The sequence below is a fragment of the Sinocyclocheilus anshuiensis genome, unplaced genomic scaffold, assembly GCF_001515605.1.
Source record: "Sinocyclocheilus anshuiensis isolate Anshui unplaced genomic scaffold, SAMN03320099.WGS_v1.1 scaffold880, whole genome shotgun sequence".
NCBI lineage: Eukaryota > Metazoa > Chordata > Actinopteri > Cypriniformes > Cyprinidae > Sinocyclocheilus > Sinocyclocheilus anshuiensis.
In genome coordinates this window covers 275,919-291,851 of record NW_015548254.1, presented here as the reverse complement: position 1 = coordinate 291,851, position 15,933 = coordinate 275,919, and the positions used below count along the sequence as shown (strand labels likewise).

General features: G+C 37.7%; 2 protein-coding genes and 2 pseudogenes across 2 annotated transcripts in view; 2 read left to right on the top strand and 2 right to left on the bottom strand.

Annotated features, from left to right (window-relative positions):
* The window catches only part of LOC107655362 (glycerophosphodiester phosphodiesterase 1-like), a 7,674-nt gene extending 6,891 nt beyond the window's left edge, over positions 1-783 (bottom strand). Inside the window, exon 1 of the mRNA XM_016442825.1 lies at positions 8-783. Coding sequence (XP_016298311.1) covers positions 8-249 — 242 coding nt within the window. The 5' untranslated portion in view covers positions 250-783. The remainder of the gene's footprint in view (positions 1-7) is intronic.
* On the top strand, positions 140-2,579 carry LOC107655363 (transmembrane protein 186-like; annotated as a pseudogene).
* Positions 2,580-6,843: 4,264 nt separating this feature from the next.
* LOC107655364 (uncharacterized) lies at positions 6,844-9,750 on the top strand. The gene is made up of 4 exons (XM_016442826.1): positions 6,844-6,945; positions 7,138-7,246; positions 7,354-7,565; positions 8,622-9,750. The coding sequence occupies exons 3-4, from the start codon at positions 7,392-7,394 to the stop codon at positions 9,354-9,356; spliced, it is 909 nt and encodes a 302-aa protein (XP_016298312.1). The 5' UTR covers positions 6,844-6,945; positions 7,138-7,246; positions 7,354-7,391; the 3' UTR covers positions 9,357-9,750.
* A 381-nt stretch (positions 9,751-10,131) lies between these two features.
* LOC107655347 (heme oxygenase 2-like) lies at positions 10,132-13,792 on the bottom strand (annotated as a pseudogene).
* Positions 13,793-15,933: the final 2,141 nt, after the last annotated feature.

The window sequence follows — 15,933 nt, the reverse complement described above, 5'->3', positions numbered from 1 at the left end:
GGTGTTCTCTGGAGCGTCGTGTCCACCACCGCGGTGCGCCACCGCTGACACGCCGCCCGACGACACTCTAGACCCGGGCCGAAGCACCTGTCTGGCCCGGCTGGAGGGGACCTGGGGGAACCGGAACATCACCATGAAGAGGTAGAGAGAGGCCGTGAGCACCGTGGGCCAGACGGCGCTTCTGGTTCCCAGCAGAACCACGATGAAGACAACAGAGAACAGCGTGAGCTCATCTCCTAAATGAAGCATGATGAGAAAACGAACCTACAAACCACGAGCGCTATTACTGCAACTAATCAATCGGTGATCAATAAACATGTAGGGTCAGCGGTCAGCTACTCGATCGATGCAAGCGTCGTTGCTTTCAGATGAAATCCGCATCGCGAGCGTTCAGTCTCGAATCATTCATTGCCACACAACTGTATGTCAGACCTGCTTCTTGCATTGATGAACTGTCATAAAAAAATGTATTAATGACATCACGGATGCATTGCGAAATTGCTCGCGTGACCAGTTTGACTGCTGACGACCTCATCACAGTAAACAGCATTAACTGATATTAATGACATCCTAAATGAATGCATTTATACTGCGTGTCGTATCGTGCCAATAACCTGGTTAGCCTGCTTGATGAGCTAAGAGCGCAAGATCTCTAAAATAAAATAACTATCCGATGCGATGCGTTGGTGGAAAGTTCCTACTATTGAAAATAACAACATAAAAGTTCCTGTGTTTAAAGGATTTTTGGTTAAATAATATAAATGAATGCCTAATATAAGTAAATTTCACACACAAAAAAACAGTTAATTTTATTATTTCGTAAACTATAATTTAAATGTGTATATAAAACATTTGACAAGTTTATAAACAACTCAGAGACTTTTATTATGAAGTGTTCAGCTTCACAGAAGCACTGCGCGATGCACTGGACTTGTCTAGAGCTGGTAAGTGCGTTCAAAACTGCACAAATTGTTAATTTTAGTACATTTTAGGCCATTTGTTTTATGTGTTTTCTTTGTAATTAATATGTCTTAGCTGCCTAGAACACGAGTTGCAAATACCGTTTAAACTGAGTTCATACAATGATTGTCCTTTGAAAGGCAGACATAAAAACCCCGTGTGTAAAAGATTTTGATTGATATGAGATAAAATTGAGCAAAAAAAAGTCAAACTAAAAATACAACCATTTATTATTTGATTTAATTGTACAACTGAATTATTGTATTTATTTATTTTTTGCATTTCAAACGTATATAAAAGTTATTTTATTGCGATAACAGCACAAGGACTTTTACTTTGAAGTTTGTTTCCCTGACTTTCTGTTCTATCCCGTTTCACAGAACAACTGCGCGATGCACTGAACTTGTATGCAGATGCTAAGTGCGTTCAAAACTGCATAAATTGTTGATTTTAATACATTGTATTGTATTATTTTGCCATCTTTCGTGTATTGTCTTTCATTGTCAAATATTTAGCAGCCTGAAACCCTTTAGCACATATCCTCAATCTGAGTTCCCCTAAGGATTGCCCTTGACAGCCAGTATCTTACTCTACTTGTACCCACAGGATAAACGTGGTATAAGTATTTTTAAGTAAGTGTGCTGTATTATCAAGTTTTTTTGTGTTTTTTTGGAGTTATCAAGTCAACTTTTAATAACTACTGTTACCATGGTTACTGTCTCCTCAGATGATGTCAGCACGCTTAATCCACATCTCCCGTCTTCCTCTATATGGGTGCCGGTGTCATCGTGCAGGACTCATTTCACACACTCATGTGCAATACAGCAGTGACCTGGTGCACGTGGGTCGCAGGAAGCCCATTACATCCACACATGCTGTGTCATTCAGTTCTGATCTTGCCTCAAGGAAATACAGTCTAATTTACACTTTTCCGGCTATCAAAGGCCTGCGGGCTCTTTCTAGACTCAAACTGATGCAGACGGGCATCACCGTCGTCTTATTGCCCACAGTGTACTACCTCTACCTGCAGGGACAGGCGTCAGTAATGCTGCTGAGTTACTCCACAGGCATAGCTGTGTTTGCCGGCATCATGCTGTACTCCATAAGCTGTATCTGGATTCAACGCGGACCGTCTTAAAGGTGTCGCACCTGACCTTCTGGGGTCACAGACGGGACATATACGTGCCCGTGTCCGATGTCATGACTCTGGGAGAGTCTGGGGATGCCAAAGGAGAACCGATCCTGTGTTTAAAGCGCTACAGCCGTTCTGATACTATGTACTTCTCTACCAGACTGGGACGAGTGGTGGACAAAAATGCCTTTGAGAAGGTTTTTGGGAGTTTGTCGTGAATTTACTTTCTCTTGTTTTTTTTTTCATGTTGTGTCATACGCCACTGGATATTGTCTTGTAATTTAAAAGTGACAAATAAAGATGTTATTCATTTCACATTCATGACAAATGTTAATAGAATGGTGTAGAAATTACGTATTATGATGTATTTTTGTAGGCCAGCCCGGAAGTGCATCACCGTGGTTCCTTCACAAAAAAACTAGTATTATTTTTCCATTAGCTTTTGGAGTGCTGCAGAAAATAAGCTCTTACCAATAAAAGTTAACGGTTTCTTGTTATAATTTTAAACGGTAGCATTTTAGCAGTTGAAAACATTTGTTTGAAATTTAGAAACGTAATCAAATGTAATCAGTTACATTACTTTAATAAATTAATTGAAATAGTTACACTACTTATTACATTTCACATTCAAGAAACAGATTTTTAAAACTAATTTAGAACTGCTTTGATCTGTTTTGATCAGAGAAATCAGTTTCTTTCAATAAAAAAAATAGCTCATTAGTTGTTATTCTGAGTCTACATTTTGAATAATAGATTCAAAATTAGGCTACCTTGGTTATAAAGACTGGCATATTTATTTATTTCAGCAGAAATCCTACACAAAATGCTTTGAAGATTCCCCAGATAGCAACAGAGTCTGGCTTAATTCTGGCACTGTTTTTTTCTCCACAGTCTTGTGCCAAACAGCATTAGGCTGAGCTCTGGCTGGGGTCTGGCCAACCAAAAGAAACAAAAAGCAATACTCCAGTCACAGCTCAGCCAAACAGATAGCCATGGCTGGATGGTCCGCCAGAAAAAGAAAATATTCAGCTGAGATCTGGGTGGGTTGTGATTACCCGAAGAGTAAATCAAAGATCTCTGGCATGAATGTGCTTTAAAGTAAAACAGCCTTGTGTAAGATGTGTGTGGTGTTAAGCAGCTCATATTTATTATGTCATATCATCATAAAGTTAATTTTGTCAAAAAGAATAAAAACTGAAAATGTCTTTGTTCTAGTTAAATATCCTAGCCTATACGATATTTATTTAAATAGCAGACACTTTTATCAAAAGCGATTTAAGAACTATGAATACAAGTAATTAATCACGAGGGGGCAGTAATAAAAGTGTTTTTAAAGAAAAGACTTGATGATCATTCTGTTGACAAGATTATTTTGAAGGGCAGTTAAGGCAGACAAGGTTTCAGTGCAGAACGAGAAAAACAAAACGAAATGTTTGCAGAATGATCAAAGACAGAAACAAATGGATCAGTCTGTGCAGCATCATGCAAGACATAAGACTGAATGGGTATTTAGAGAGTAAATATGGGTATGAGAATGGGTATTTTGATTTCCTTGTAATAATAATAATAATTATATATATATTATTTTATGTGCTGAACATTTAACATTCATACCATAAAGAAACATTACAAACAGGACATTAACCTTTTATGAGGGAAAAAAGAAAGGAAGAAAGAAAAAATAATACTAACAGAAGGGTATACATCTATAATCACAATAGAAAGGAGTTTAGTTCTTTGGATGTATCCATAGTTGTGGTTGCGGACGTAGTTTGCAGTGCATCTTGCAAATAGTAGTTGATTTACATCTACGTCGTTAAATCCGCTTTACAAAAAAGGACTACGTTTCCCAGAGTGCACCTCGTGACACACAACAGAGGATCCGGAAGTTGCGTAGCAGTTAGCCAGCCGCTAATATTTACCAACACAGTCTGGAGGACTTCGACAATCACGCTACAATCATTTAGTACTTAAATGTAAGTTTACATTTTTTTCAAATCTCAACTAACTCGTAGATTTCACCAGTTCTTCTACAGAGCGTTACCTGATTTGCTTTTTGTTCATGTATAATTATTTCCTCTCTCTGACTAAATATAAAGATGTTGCGTAGCAGTTAGCCAGCCGCTAATATTTACCAACACAGTCTGGAGGACTTCGACAATCACGCTACAATCATTTAGTACTTAAATGTAAGTTTACATTTTTTCAAATCTCAACTAACTCGTAGATTTCACCAATTCTTCTACAGAGCGTTACCTGATTTGCTTTTTGTTCATGTATAATTCTTTCCTCTCTCTGACTAAATATAAAGATGGTCTACCTTTTGTTTAGAAGCTCGTCTCTTAAATTCTGTTTTAAATTCTGATTGTGTTATGAAAAGACCAGTTTTAACTGCTTTATTTTATTAACTAAACAAACGTCCCTTTCAGACTACATAGATGCTCCTGTAAAGGAGTTAATAGTTTGAGAGAGGGATTTGTTATTTGTGGTAAGACTTTTCGGTTGAAGGTAACTTCAGTTATATGTGATGTTCCTGCTAGAGCCTTTGTCAAATGCATTAAATCTAATTGTCGCTATTCTGGATGTGACAGATGTTTACATGAACCACCGCATGACTTTCCCTGAGATTCATGCATCTCAAAGGACTCTTGAGTCTTTTAAGCAAACTGTGGATGGAGATCCCCACTTAGGACATTCACCTCTGGTCGAAACCAATATAGGCATGCTTAGTTGTTTTTCTCATGATTATATGCATTTGGTGTGCCCTGGTGTGGTACGAAGACTGTTGGATTTGTGGATTTGGCATTTACAATGTCTTCTTCTTGGGCGTCAAGTAAAAGCTATCTGTAAGAGATTTTGTCCCACTTGAATTTGCCAGAAAACTAAGGAGTCTGGAAGAAAGACTAAAATGGAAAGCAACAGAATTTAGACAGTTTGTACTATATACTAGGGCCAGTTGTTCTTAGCGGTTGTCTTGCTGAGCAAGTGTATAACAATTTCATGCTTAAGTCTGCTGCAATTTGCATTTTAGCATATCCGTCATTCTGTTTATCCATGAATGACTTTGCCGATGCATTGCTGCTTGTCTCATTTGTTTAACGTTTCAGTAAGGTGTATGGCCCAGAATTTGTGGTGTACACTATGATTTGATTCAGCTTAGCGGTGATTTCAGATTTCACGGTCACTTAGACCTAATATCTGGATTTCCTTTTGAAAATTACTTGCAGAAAGAAAAAAAAGATCTGGAAGCCAGATCTGAAATGCAAGTTGTGCACTCAAAAAGCAGCAGTGAAGTACAGGGATTGAAAACACAGACAAAATTCATGCACACAGATCGGCCAGTAACACAGATGGCAGTTCAGAGAATTAAAGGGATAGTTCACCCCAAAATGAAAATTAGGACACTTTTTATTATGGATGGACGCACTTTTTTGGGCTTCTATTTGGAATATTGAATAACACCCATTCACTGCCATTATAAAGCTTGGAAGATCCCGGATATTTTTAATATAACTCCGATTGCATTCGTCTGAAAGAAGAAATACCTAGAATGGCTTGAGGGTGAGTAAATCATGGGGTAATTTTCATTTTTGGATGAATTATCCCTTTAAGTAAGGATGATGTGGTCATTAAAACCCCAGAAGGTATTTGTACAAATTGTAATTGGAAATTTTGAGCTACACTTGGACACAATATACACAAGTATATGCCATCTAAGAATCACAATTGGTTTCATGTATTTGCTTTTATATTACCTATCCCTTTAAGTAAGGATGATGTGGTCATTAAAACCCCAGAAGGTATTTGTACAAATTGTAATTGGAAATTTTGAAAGTATATGCCATCTAAGAATCACAATTGGTTTCATGTATTTGCTTTTATATTACCTTTTTTTTTTTTAAATAAGTTGTTTATCCACATTTGTGTTTTGCTTGCAGAAATCATGTACCACATTGTCAGCTTTGTTGACACTGAAGAAGTAGAGGTTGTGCCTGCAATCTGGTGAAGAATGGTGTGTGTTTTTGGCCTCCAAACAAGGGTGAAAGAATTCAGAGGGCAACCTAGTGTTTGGAGCAACCCCAGGAGTCTTGGTCTGCATATAAAGTAAAAATTATGTATACTGCAAGTATGTATAAATCCTTTCTGTACACATTGTTTAATTAAAAAGGTTAAATGGTAAACAACTTTTTGATTGTTCTGATTTTTTAATTCTGTCTTTCATAGATAATTATAGTGAAGCACGCCAGAAGCTGCCTCTTGCAGAACAGCAGACCGATCTCCAGTCAGAGGCTGAGCCCGACTCCCGGAGGCCACCAAAACGAAAAATAAAGTAAGACTGTATATTATAGGGCTGCACGATAAATCGCATGCGATATTTAATGCGCATGTTGTCAGTAAAGCCGGTTCTGTAATCAGCGGTAAATCTCCATCACGTGTGTGCTTTCACCTTGATAAGATGCGCGTTAAATATCGCATGCGATTTATCGTGCAGCCCTAGTATATTATGTAATTCTTTAACACAGACCTGTCTAACAGGTCCTTGTTTCGTTGTGCAGTTTAAAAAAATAACATGCATTTTTCTTTTTGAACTGCAAAAAGGGAATATTTCACTGAATAATTAACATACCACCCTCACTTCATCAAATTTAGTGATCATTACATTTCTTGCCTTCTCTAAAGACGAAACAGGCGCCTACTGGATGATTATGACAGTGATGAGGAGGCTACCACACCCCTAAAAAAATTTGCCACAAGCCTCTCAAATACAGCCTCTATCCAAAAGGATTTGCTCATCTTCTAATGAGTTACAACCAAGTCCTCTAGGACAAAGACAAACGCACCCCACTGTTTGGCACCAAAAGCACCCGGGTGTGACACAGGTTGCAGAAACTTCAAGACCATCCTTGTTGGAGATAAGTCCCGCCTCAGAGTGGCATGAAAAAACTCTGCCACCTCACCAGATTTCCCAGCAGCCATGGCAAGCAAGAAGTTCAGCCAGAGCATCACAAGACATCACAGAACATAACAGTGAATTGACATGGCCACAGGACACAACTGTACAGTCTCCCGAACAGGCGGCACAGTTACCGTGGCATCATGAAACACCCAGACCCCAGAGAAAAAGCCTCTCGAGCTATGACCCATTCATAACATGTAAGATTCCTTTCTGTTTTCTAACATTTATTCACTGCTAGTGTAATGCTCATTTCATAGCATGGGTGGTGTGGTAAACCTTGCAATTCCTGTGTTTATTGTTTCAGCACTTCTTCATGACATAATAACTAAACAAGAAATTCTTATGGAGCAACAGAGGAACATTATAAGGATGGTGCAAGATCTCAAAGCAAACAGTGTTCGTGAGATCACAGAGGCTAACCATTTAAGTCCAAAACGGTTTCCAATGGAAGATCTAAGGTCATTAACTTCCCTGGAAAGTGATCTTCGATCCTGTCCGGAAACGAGACAAAAAGAGGTAGGTAACCTTGTCAGGTACTCGTAGTTGCCTACTGTTATAAATTACTAAGTCTGATTGTAATTACTGTTATAATTAAATGGTGTGTGTGATTAGGGGTAGGCAGTATACCGCTAGACACGTGTAGTGGCTGTGCTACATGGTCACGAAAACTTATCATTTGCACACGTTTTTAAGCTTTGTGGTTTAAAAACAAGTGAGAATAAAAACAAAAGAGAACTCATTCTGCTCTATGCACGCACTGTCTGAGAGACTGTATTGAACCGAGTTATTTTTGACGCTTTATAGGCCTTGAGCAGTTAAATACACACACACTTGTATGTGTCAAAATGCCCGTCTTTGCAAGTATCGTCGTGAACACAGTAATTTAGGTCTTAAGTGAAAGCAAATAGTTGAGAAAGAAAACACATGTGTAACAGTATATTAGATCAGGGCAGCTCTTAAAGTGACAGCTAAATCACTTTTGTAACTTTAATAAGAAGAAATATATATTTAATTTACACGCTGAAGAATATGCAGTGTTTTATACATTTGATTACTTTAGACAATGTATGTAGCATTTGTTATTTATTTGATCTATTTTTTTGTCCTGTTGCTTATAATTAGTTTCTTATTCTTGTTTTAATCGCTGACTGTTTACTTGTCTTCAGTGAGCTTGAGTTGTTTTTTTGTTTTATTTAAGCTAGTTTTTTTGTGATATTGATACTGGTGGCAAGAATTATGAAATTTCTATGGTATCAAAAATTTCGATATCATAAAGACCTTATTTAAAGCAAAAAAAACTATATTGTGATATATATCGTTACCGTGAAATAAAATTACTTGTATTGTGATATAAGATTTTGGTCACATCACCCACCCCTATGTCTGATTAATCTAAAACATAAAAAAAAAAAAGGTTAAAAAAAACATTTGAATAATTTATCTAATTTGATAAGTCTAATATCCGTATTAATCAGTGCTAGATTTATTCAATTCAGTTAGATCTGAATCTGTTCATAACAGTGATCAACAAACCGTGTGCTTGGCACTTTCAAAGTCAATTCTATTAAACAGGAAACAGACAGCGGGAGTGAAGAAGATGAAATGGCACTCAAGGATGAAGAATTCTGTCCGGTACAAATAAGAAGTCAAAGGACACCAAAGATGGGCAAACCCTGTGGTCCTACATGTGGAAAGAAATGTACGGAGAAGATCCCGCATGTTCGAAGAAAAGAGATATTTGATGCCTATCAGGACATGTCACACAGTGACAAGTGGGCTTTTGTATTTCACTCAGTTACCCAATCATTGAAAAACCGTCTCACGACGGGAGGTCCCAGCAGACGCAAGAAGACTTTTCAGTATCATCTGAATAACCGCCTCAGACAACCTCAAGATGTTTGCAAAACCTGCTACCTAACCACATTTGGATACCACCCGAAAAACGACAGCATGATTGTCAGCGTGACGGGCAACACGTCCAGTGCAGTTCCTCCTCCAGACCGCAGAGGGCGTCACCCACCGGCCAATAAAATAGATCTGTCGCCAATTCACAAACACATTGAATCGTTCAGTCCAACTGTCAGTCACTGTAAATGTGAACATGCTGAAAGCAGGCGATATTTATCAAGCAATGTAACCGTCATGATGATGTATAAAGACTTTAAAGGCAAAAGTGCAAAGGCATGTTCATATGAAACCTATAGGAAAGCCATAAGAGACATGAATATAGGTTTCAGGAAACTGCACGCGGAAGAGTGCAAAGAGTGTCTGGAATGCGATATTCACGTGAAGACTGAGCATCTCTAAAGCAAACAGTAGCAAATTAACGCTGTGCTGAATGTAAAATAAGAGCATGATTCTATATAAGTCAGGGTTTCACTTGACTTTGTATATTATTTATGCGGCCAAAGTTTTGGCTACATTTTACACCTCCGTGACCCATTCAGATGTTTACAGTGTTAGAAAACGGATGAAAAATACAGTAAAGTAACAAACCCGTTTTGAAAAACAGCAAGATAATAGGATTAAATCACATTTATTTACCTGCACTTTCTATTTGTATATTGTTTACATTGTATCACGTTTTGTTGTTGGTGTAACTACTGTGTTTTGCAGTTGTAGGGCACTACATATTTCATTTTTTTTTCCCCCTGAAAATGAGAGTGGGAAGTGTTATAACAGCATCAGTTCTGTCATGACAACTCTCGGAGGGATTGGCATGGTAATGTACATGACAATGTTAATGTATTTGGTCTTGGCGGAATAGATCTGCTACGCTGCTGCTGCGGCAGAGCAAGTACAGAGACTTGCTACTGCCAAGACATCCACAACATGCTGCTGTGAGCTTGTAAGAAATATTGCTGCTGCAAATATAACATACATGAAATAACCCCCCATATAGCGTACGTACATGAATCACCTCATAGCAGATCTATACAGGTGGAGCTGGGGAAGGTGGAGAGTTTCTGAAGCAAGCTGCACTGCTACGGCAAGCACTAGTCATATATTTGAATGTTGGCAGCGAGCTCATTGGCTACCGATAAAGGAGAGAACCAATCAGCTGTGCCATGTGATGATGGCATTAGGTCAGATTGAGTTAGACCTATCGGACTGCGCCATCTAGAGTTTCATGCCAGAAATCTGTATTTAACTGATTAGAAAAGAGCCACGGGAGTAAAACCCTTCTAATGAGAGTTGTACATTTCTTTGTCATATTTGCTGTATTGATTGGTTGGGTGGTAACAATACAATAACCTCAAGTACAAAATTTAAAATGTCCATGTTTTCACTTGGTTATAAAGCCACACTCTGTGGACATAAAAATCTGAACTGACAGCACTCCTATGAATTATTCACTGCACCACAGTGACATACCTGAATATGTTTTCTATGAAAATGTGTATTACAATGTGCAACTGCAATCACAAATGGCCATTGGCCAGATTCCTTTTAAGCATGTCTTCTAGCATGCCCTTGAAAGTGTGCTTGCACTCTTGACTGAGAAGGAAAACTGAATGAAGAATGTCATAATTTCCTGTAAAAGCATTGTGTTTACTACAAATATGTGGCACGGATTAAAAGTCCAGTCAGTGACTTTACATATTTATAAGATCAGCAGCAACATTTTCACAAAGTGACCCAGTGAGTGAAAGATTTCCACTTTGAAGCCCAGCTGTTCCTATTTTCATTTCTTATTGGCTGACTCAGGTTAAGGTGATCACATGAGGTACCAAGCAGCCAATCCAGCGACAGCAGCGACCCATGTGGCCAGAATCACCTGTACTGTGGACTGACAAAGCAGCATCTTGGCAAAATTACATGCATAGGTCGTGTTTCCACTCACCGCTAGACAGAAAATGAGGGAAGCAGTTGAGTTAAAAACAACAAAGCATTTTAAATATACATAATACAAAACAATATATTCAGAAATATAGTGTCCCTAACAACGTCCTCACCCATTTTGGCTGCATAGTAGGGGCATTTACTGATGTCTCCACCCATATCCCCATGAGCATGAAAGCCAGTGTCCTGCACTTCCTCTTTTATGCCTTTCCCAATCTTCTGCAGCTCTGTGAATACCTAATGGAAAAACAAAGAACACGGAGAAAGTAAGTACAAAAATCACTATTAATAAAACATTAATGTTTTTATGTACATAAATGCACATAACTTAATTCACCCAAAAATGAACTCAACCTCAGACCATCTAAGATGTAGATGAGTTTGTTTCTTCATCAGAACAGATTTGGAGAAATGTAGCATTGCATCATTTGCTCAACCAGTGGATCCTCTGCAGTGAATGGATGCCATCAGAATGAGAGTCACAATAATCCACAAGTAATCCACATGCCTCCAGTACATCAATTAACATCTTGCTTTCACTTCACAAGACATTGATTGATGGACTGGAGTCGTGTGGATTGCTTGTGGGTTATTGTAATGTTTTTATCAGCTGTTTTGACTCTTGTTCTGATGGCACCCATTCACTGCAGAGGATCCATTGGTGAGTAAAGTGATGTAATGAATCTGTTCTGAAGAAGAAACAAACTCATCTACATCTTGGATGACCTGAGGGTGAGTAAATCATAAGCACATTTTCATTTTTAGGTGAACGATTCCTTTAAAATGGACCAATAAAAGGAAGTCATATTTGATAATCATCAGAATGAGAGTCACAATAATCCACAAGTAATCCACATGCCTCCAGTACATCAATTAACATCTTGCTTTCACTTCACAAGACATTGATTGATGGACTGGAGTCGTGTGGATTGCTTGTGGGTTATTGTAATGTTTTTATCAGCTGTTTTGACTCTTGTTCTGATGGCACCCATTCACTGCAGAGGATCCATTGGTGAGTAAAGTGATGTAATGAATCTGTTCTGAAGAAGAAACAAACTCATCTACATCTTGGATGACCTGAGGGTGAGTAAATCATAAGCACATTTTCATTTTTAGGTGAACGATTCCTTTAAAATGGACCAATAAAAGGAAGTCATATTTGATAATCCTCTTACATCTAAATTATATTTAAGAGCCAGGTTGGCTTTGTCTAGCAGCTTCTTTTTGGTCTCAGCAACCACGTCCAGCTCATTCATCCTACTGCGGTACAGCCTCTTGAAGGCTGTGGGGTTGTGGATGCCCTCAAAATGGTAGAAGTTCACTCCCTCACCAGTAGGGGGCAGTTTCAGGGCCCGCTGAGCCACTTTCTTTAGAATCTGCCCTCCTGACAGATCACCCATGTAGTGGGTCCAAGCGTGCGCGACCAAAAGAACCGGGTCGTCACGACCCACCTCGTGAATGCGGTCCACGTAGGGCTGCGTGGCTGCAAAGCAGGAGATCTTGCTCTCCCAGTCTTCACCGTAGAGATACTCCAGGTCTTTGGCCAAGGCGTCTCGTCTGTGAAGCTCAGAGGGGGAAGTATAATGGGGCAAACATGGGGTCGTTCTTGTTCTTCTCGATCTCTTCCTCAATGGCAGAATAAACATAGTACAGGGCAACTGTGCCAAGCTGGAGATTGAAAAAAAAATTACAAAATAGCACAAGAATGGAGGTCAGAACACGATCGGCTCTTTTATCAAACTACAAGAGTCCATGAACACTAGACTCACCTTAAATGGCTCTCGTTTGATTCGTCTCCTCAGGAAGTCCTTGACAAATGGCGAGTTCTCTGCTTTGTCGTGAGACTCCTTGGTTCCAGCCGTCAACACTTCTGACAGGTCATCATGACTGAAAAAGAGATTTATCAAAATAAAAATTGTTTATGCTCTATACTGCCACCTACTGGCTTGGATGTAGAGTCACTTCATTTTGAGTTTTTAATGGCATTGTAGAAATACACTAGTTAGTGTATGATGCCCAGTTTTTTTTTTTCTGTGTAACCATTTACAAAGTCAGCAGGTGTAAGATGCCTAGTGTTTTAAAATCCGTTCAGGTTTTAAAAGTTGTGTAGTGTAATCCAACCTTAAATAGTGCTTGTATTTCATTCTGAATAGATATTTCTAAACCACTGACTGCAGTCTTCATCCCATTTTTGTCAAAAGTACTATTCATTTCTTTAGGTGTAAAACCTTTTCTAATGTGGAGACGCTTGATGCACCCTAGAAACAAGTACATCATGAAGCTAGAAACATTATGACAAGCATGTCAGGTTAGGACAAGACCAGTATGGATGCATTCTCTATAACTTAAGATGCATCAACGAAAGGTACCTGAGAATATCATCGTCGCTCTCAGCAAGGATGTTCTCTCCTCTATTAGACACTGTTGAGTCTGCAGCCTTCATGACCTTCTGTCTGTATGTATGCCTGGTCCTCTGCTTGATAAATAAAGGCAAGTGCTGAAGATTAGACGACAACACACAGTGGAGTTGTAGCCACTTAGAACCAACCAAGACCAAATATATTTAGCCACTGTCATGTCAATAGTAATAAAGCATAATAATCATGTCCTCCTGTCTAGTGTTGGTCTTAATTGTGCAACTCGTATCCATTGTGACAGTCAAAATGAGCGTCCAACAACAACAACAAATACTCGTGACATTGACTTGTGTAAGACAGTCGGCACGTAAATTTATGTAGCTAAATGACCGTTCGTATGCAGTAAATACCGATAGGATTACGCTTTTTTTTTTCAACTATGTAAAACAGGACGGCTGTTATTTTACCTGATCTGCAGTACAGGGTCGGTTCACATCAAGTTGTTTAAATTGTTTACAGAACTAGAACCGCCTCCAAACAGGAAGTAGAATGACGCGCTGTACGTCACGTAAAACTTCGACATTCGATATATAGGGAATAGAGCGATACTAATAAAAATATAAGAACACGAACACACTGGAAATTAAATAAGGCAATATTGGAAGATGACTTGTTTAAAAAGGAAGTTAAAAATATTATTTTGAGGTGCTGGAACAATGCAAAAAGTTCAGATAAGTATGGTACCAATTGGAGTACATGAAGTACCTTAGAAGGAAGCAAACTATTGTTAGAGGAAAAATAATAGCACAGTCTAAAAGGACTAGAGAGGAACAAGTAATAAAAGAGATAGTTAATTTGACAAGTATTCATGTAATGAATCAGCAGGACAAACTCAGGTTATTTGAATTACAGTTACAATTAGATGAGATGTATGAATATAAAGCCAAAGGGGCATTTGTAAGGTCTAGGAAAATGGCTTGAAGAAGGAGAAAAACTCCAGGTACTTTTTAAATTTAGAAAAAAGAAATGCTGAGCTGAATTCTGTATTAAAACTGCATATGAATGGGGAGGTGTCTGAAGATTATGTTAAACTTTCTAATTATATATCAACCTTTTATCAGACGTTATATAGTAAAGAAGATGATGGCAATACAAGACTTTTTTTAGAAAGCATTAAAGCAAATGCTAAATGTATAGATCAGGATAGTATGATGTCGTGCGACAAAGATATTTCTATAGAAGAAGTTAGATTTGGGATCAGTAAATTAAAAGACAATAAATCTCTCGGTAACGATGGTTTGGTTAGCGAATTTTACAAGGATATAAGTAATAATATTTGTTTGGTCCTAGATTTAATTGATTATAATGAGTATATTGATAGTGAAACTTTTGTATTTTTTGTAGATTTTTATAAAGCATGTGACACCGTTAACCACAAATTTATGTTTGAGACTTTGGATTTTGTTAGAGGTTCATTAGAAATTAAAAATGTGATTGATTGTTTGAATGACTTTTCATTGGTCTCAGGGTTAAAATTAAATTTTTTTAATCAAATGTGAGCTGTTCCCTCTGAAAAATTGTGAACTTCTTGATATGAATGGCATCCCTGTATGAATGTTGTTACCTGTTTAGGAATCAAAATATGTAAAGATGAAAAGGAAAGGGGACAGCTTAATTTTCAACCTGTGGTTCAAAAAGTTAAAAATCGATTTAATTTATGGTTAATGAAAGACCTGTCAATGAACGGTAGAATTCTTTTATCAAAAACTGATTGTTTATCTCGTCTGCTCTATCCTATTTCACTAGAAGTCCCTAATAACATCATTAAAGAAGCAGATAAAAATCTTTACGATTTCATTTTGGAGAAATAGATCTCATTACATTAAAAAAGGTACCTTAACTAATTCGGTTGGTAATGGAGGCTTAAATGTGCTTGACTTCAGCACATCAAATGCAATTTTAAAGAATAGATGGATCAAGAATCGCTTTCAATATAAAAATAAAAGTTGGTATTTAATTCCTAATCTAATCTTTGAAAAGATGGGTGGTGTTGCTTTTTTCACAAGTAATTTTCACAAGCAGGTGCTACTCTCATGGATGCTTATATGTAAGCATAATTTCTCTCCAAATAAATGTATAATTTGGAATAACAGGTATATAATGTTTATGCATAAAACTTTGTTTTTTCAAAAATGGGTAGACAATGGTATTATATTTGTTAAAGAGTTATTTAATGAAAATGGGCACCTGTATACCTACATAGAATTTCTTCAAAGGTATAATATTCCAATAATCCCTAAAGAATATTGTATAGTGTTTGATGCTATACCATCCGGACTAAAATGTCTGTTTAAAGGAAATGTGAATAAGGAGACTGTGAGTCTCAGAGCTGATGTTGCAATTAATGGAGTTACTATTAATGATAGAAAATGGAATAATTACTTTATCAGGAAGTTACTAACAGAATACAGCCCAATATCTTCTAAAACATACTGGCATTCTAAATTTGAGTGCATTATTGCAATATTGCATAACAAATAAGGTGAGAGAAGTACATTTTAAAATGTACCCTGTTAAAACTCTTTTTCTTAGATTTGGTACTGATGTAGATGTTATATGTGATTTCTGTGGGACTGAGAAAGAAAATGTTGTGCACTTATTTTGTAACTGCATTTATAGCTAAA

What these genes read in the sequence shown, in the direction of transcription:
- LOC107655364 (XM_016442826.1), top strand. Translation starts at nt 7,392, where the DNA reads ATGGAGCAACAGAGGAACATTATAAGGATGGTGCAAGATCTCAAAGCA. An exon ending in CGGAAACGAGACAAAAAGAG is followed by an intron (nt 7,566 to 8,621) that starts GTAGGTAACCTT and finishes TCTATTAAACAG; the next exon opens with GAAACAGACAGCGGGAGTGA.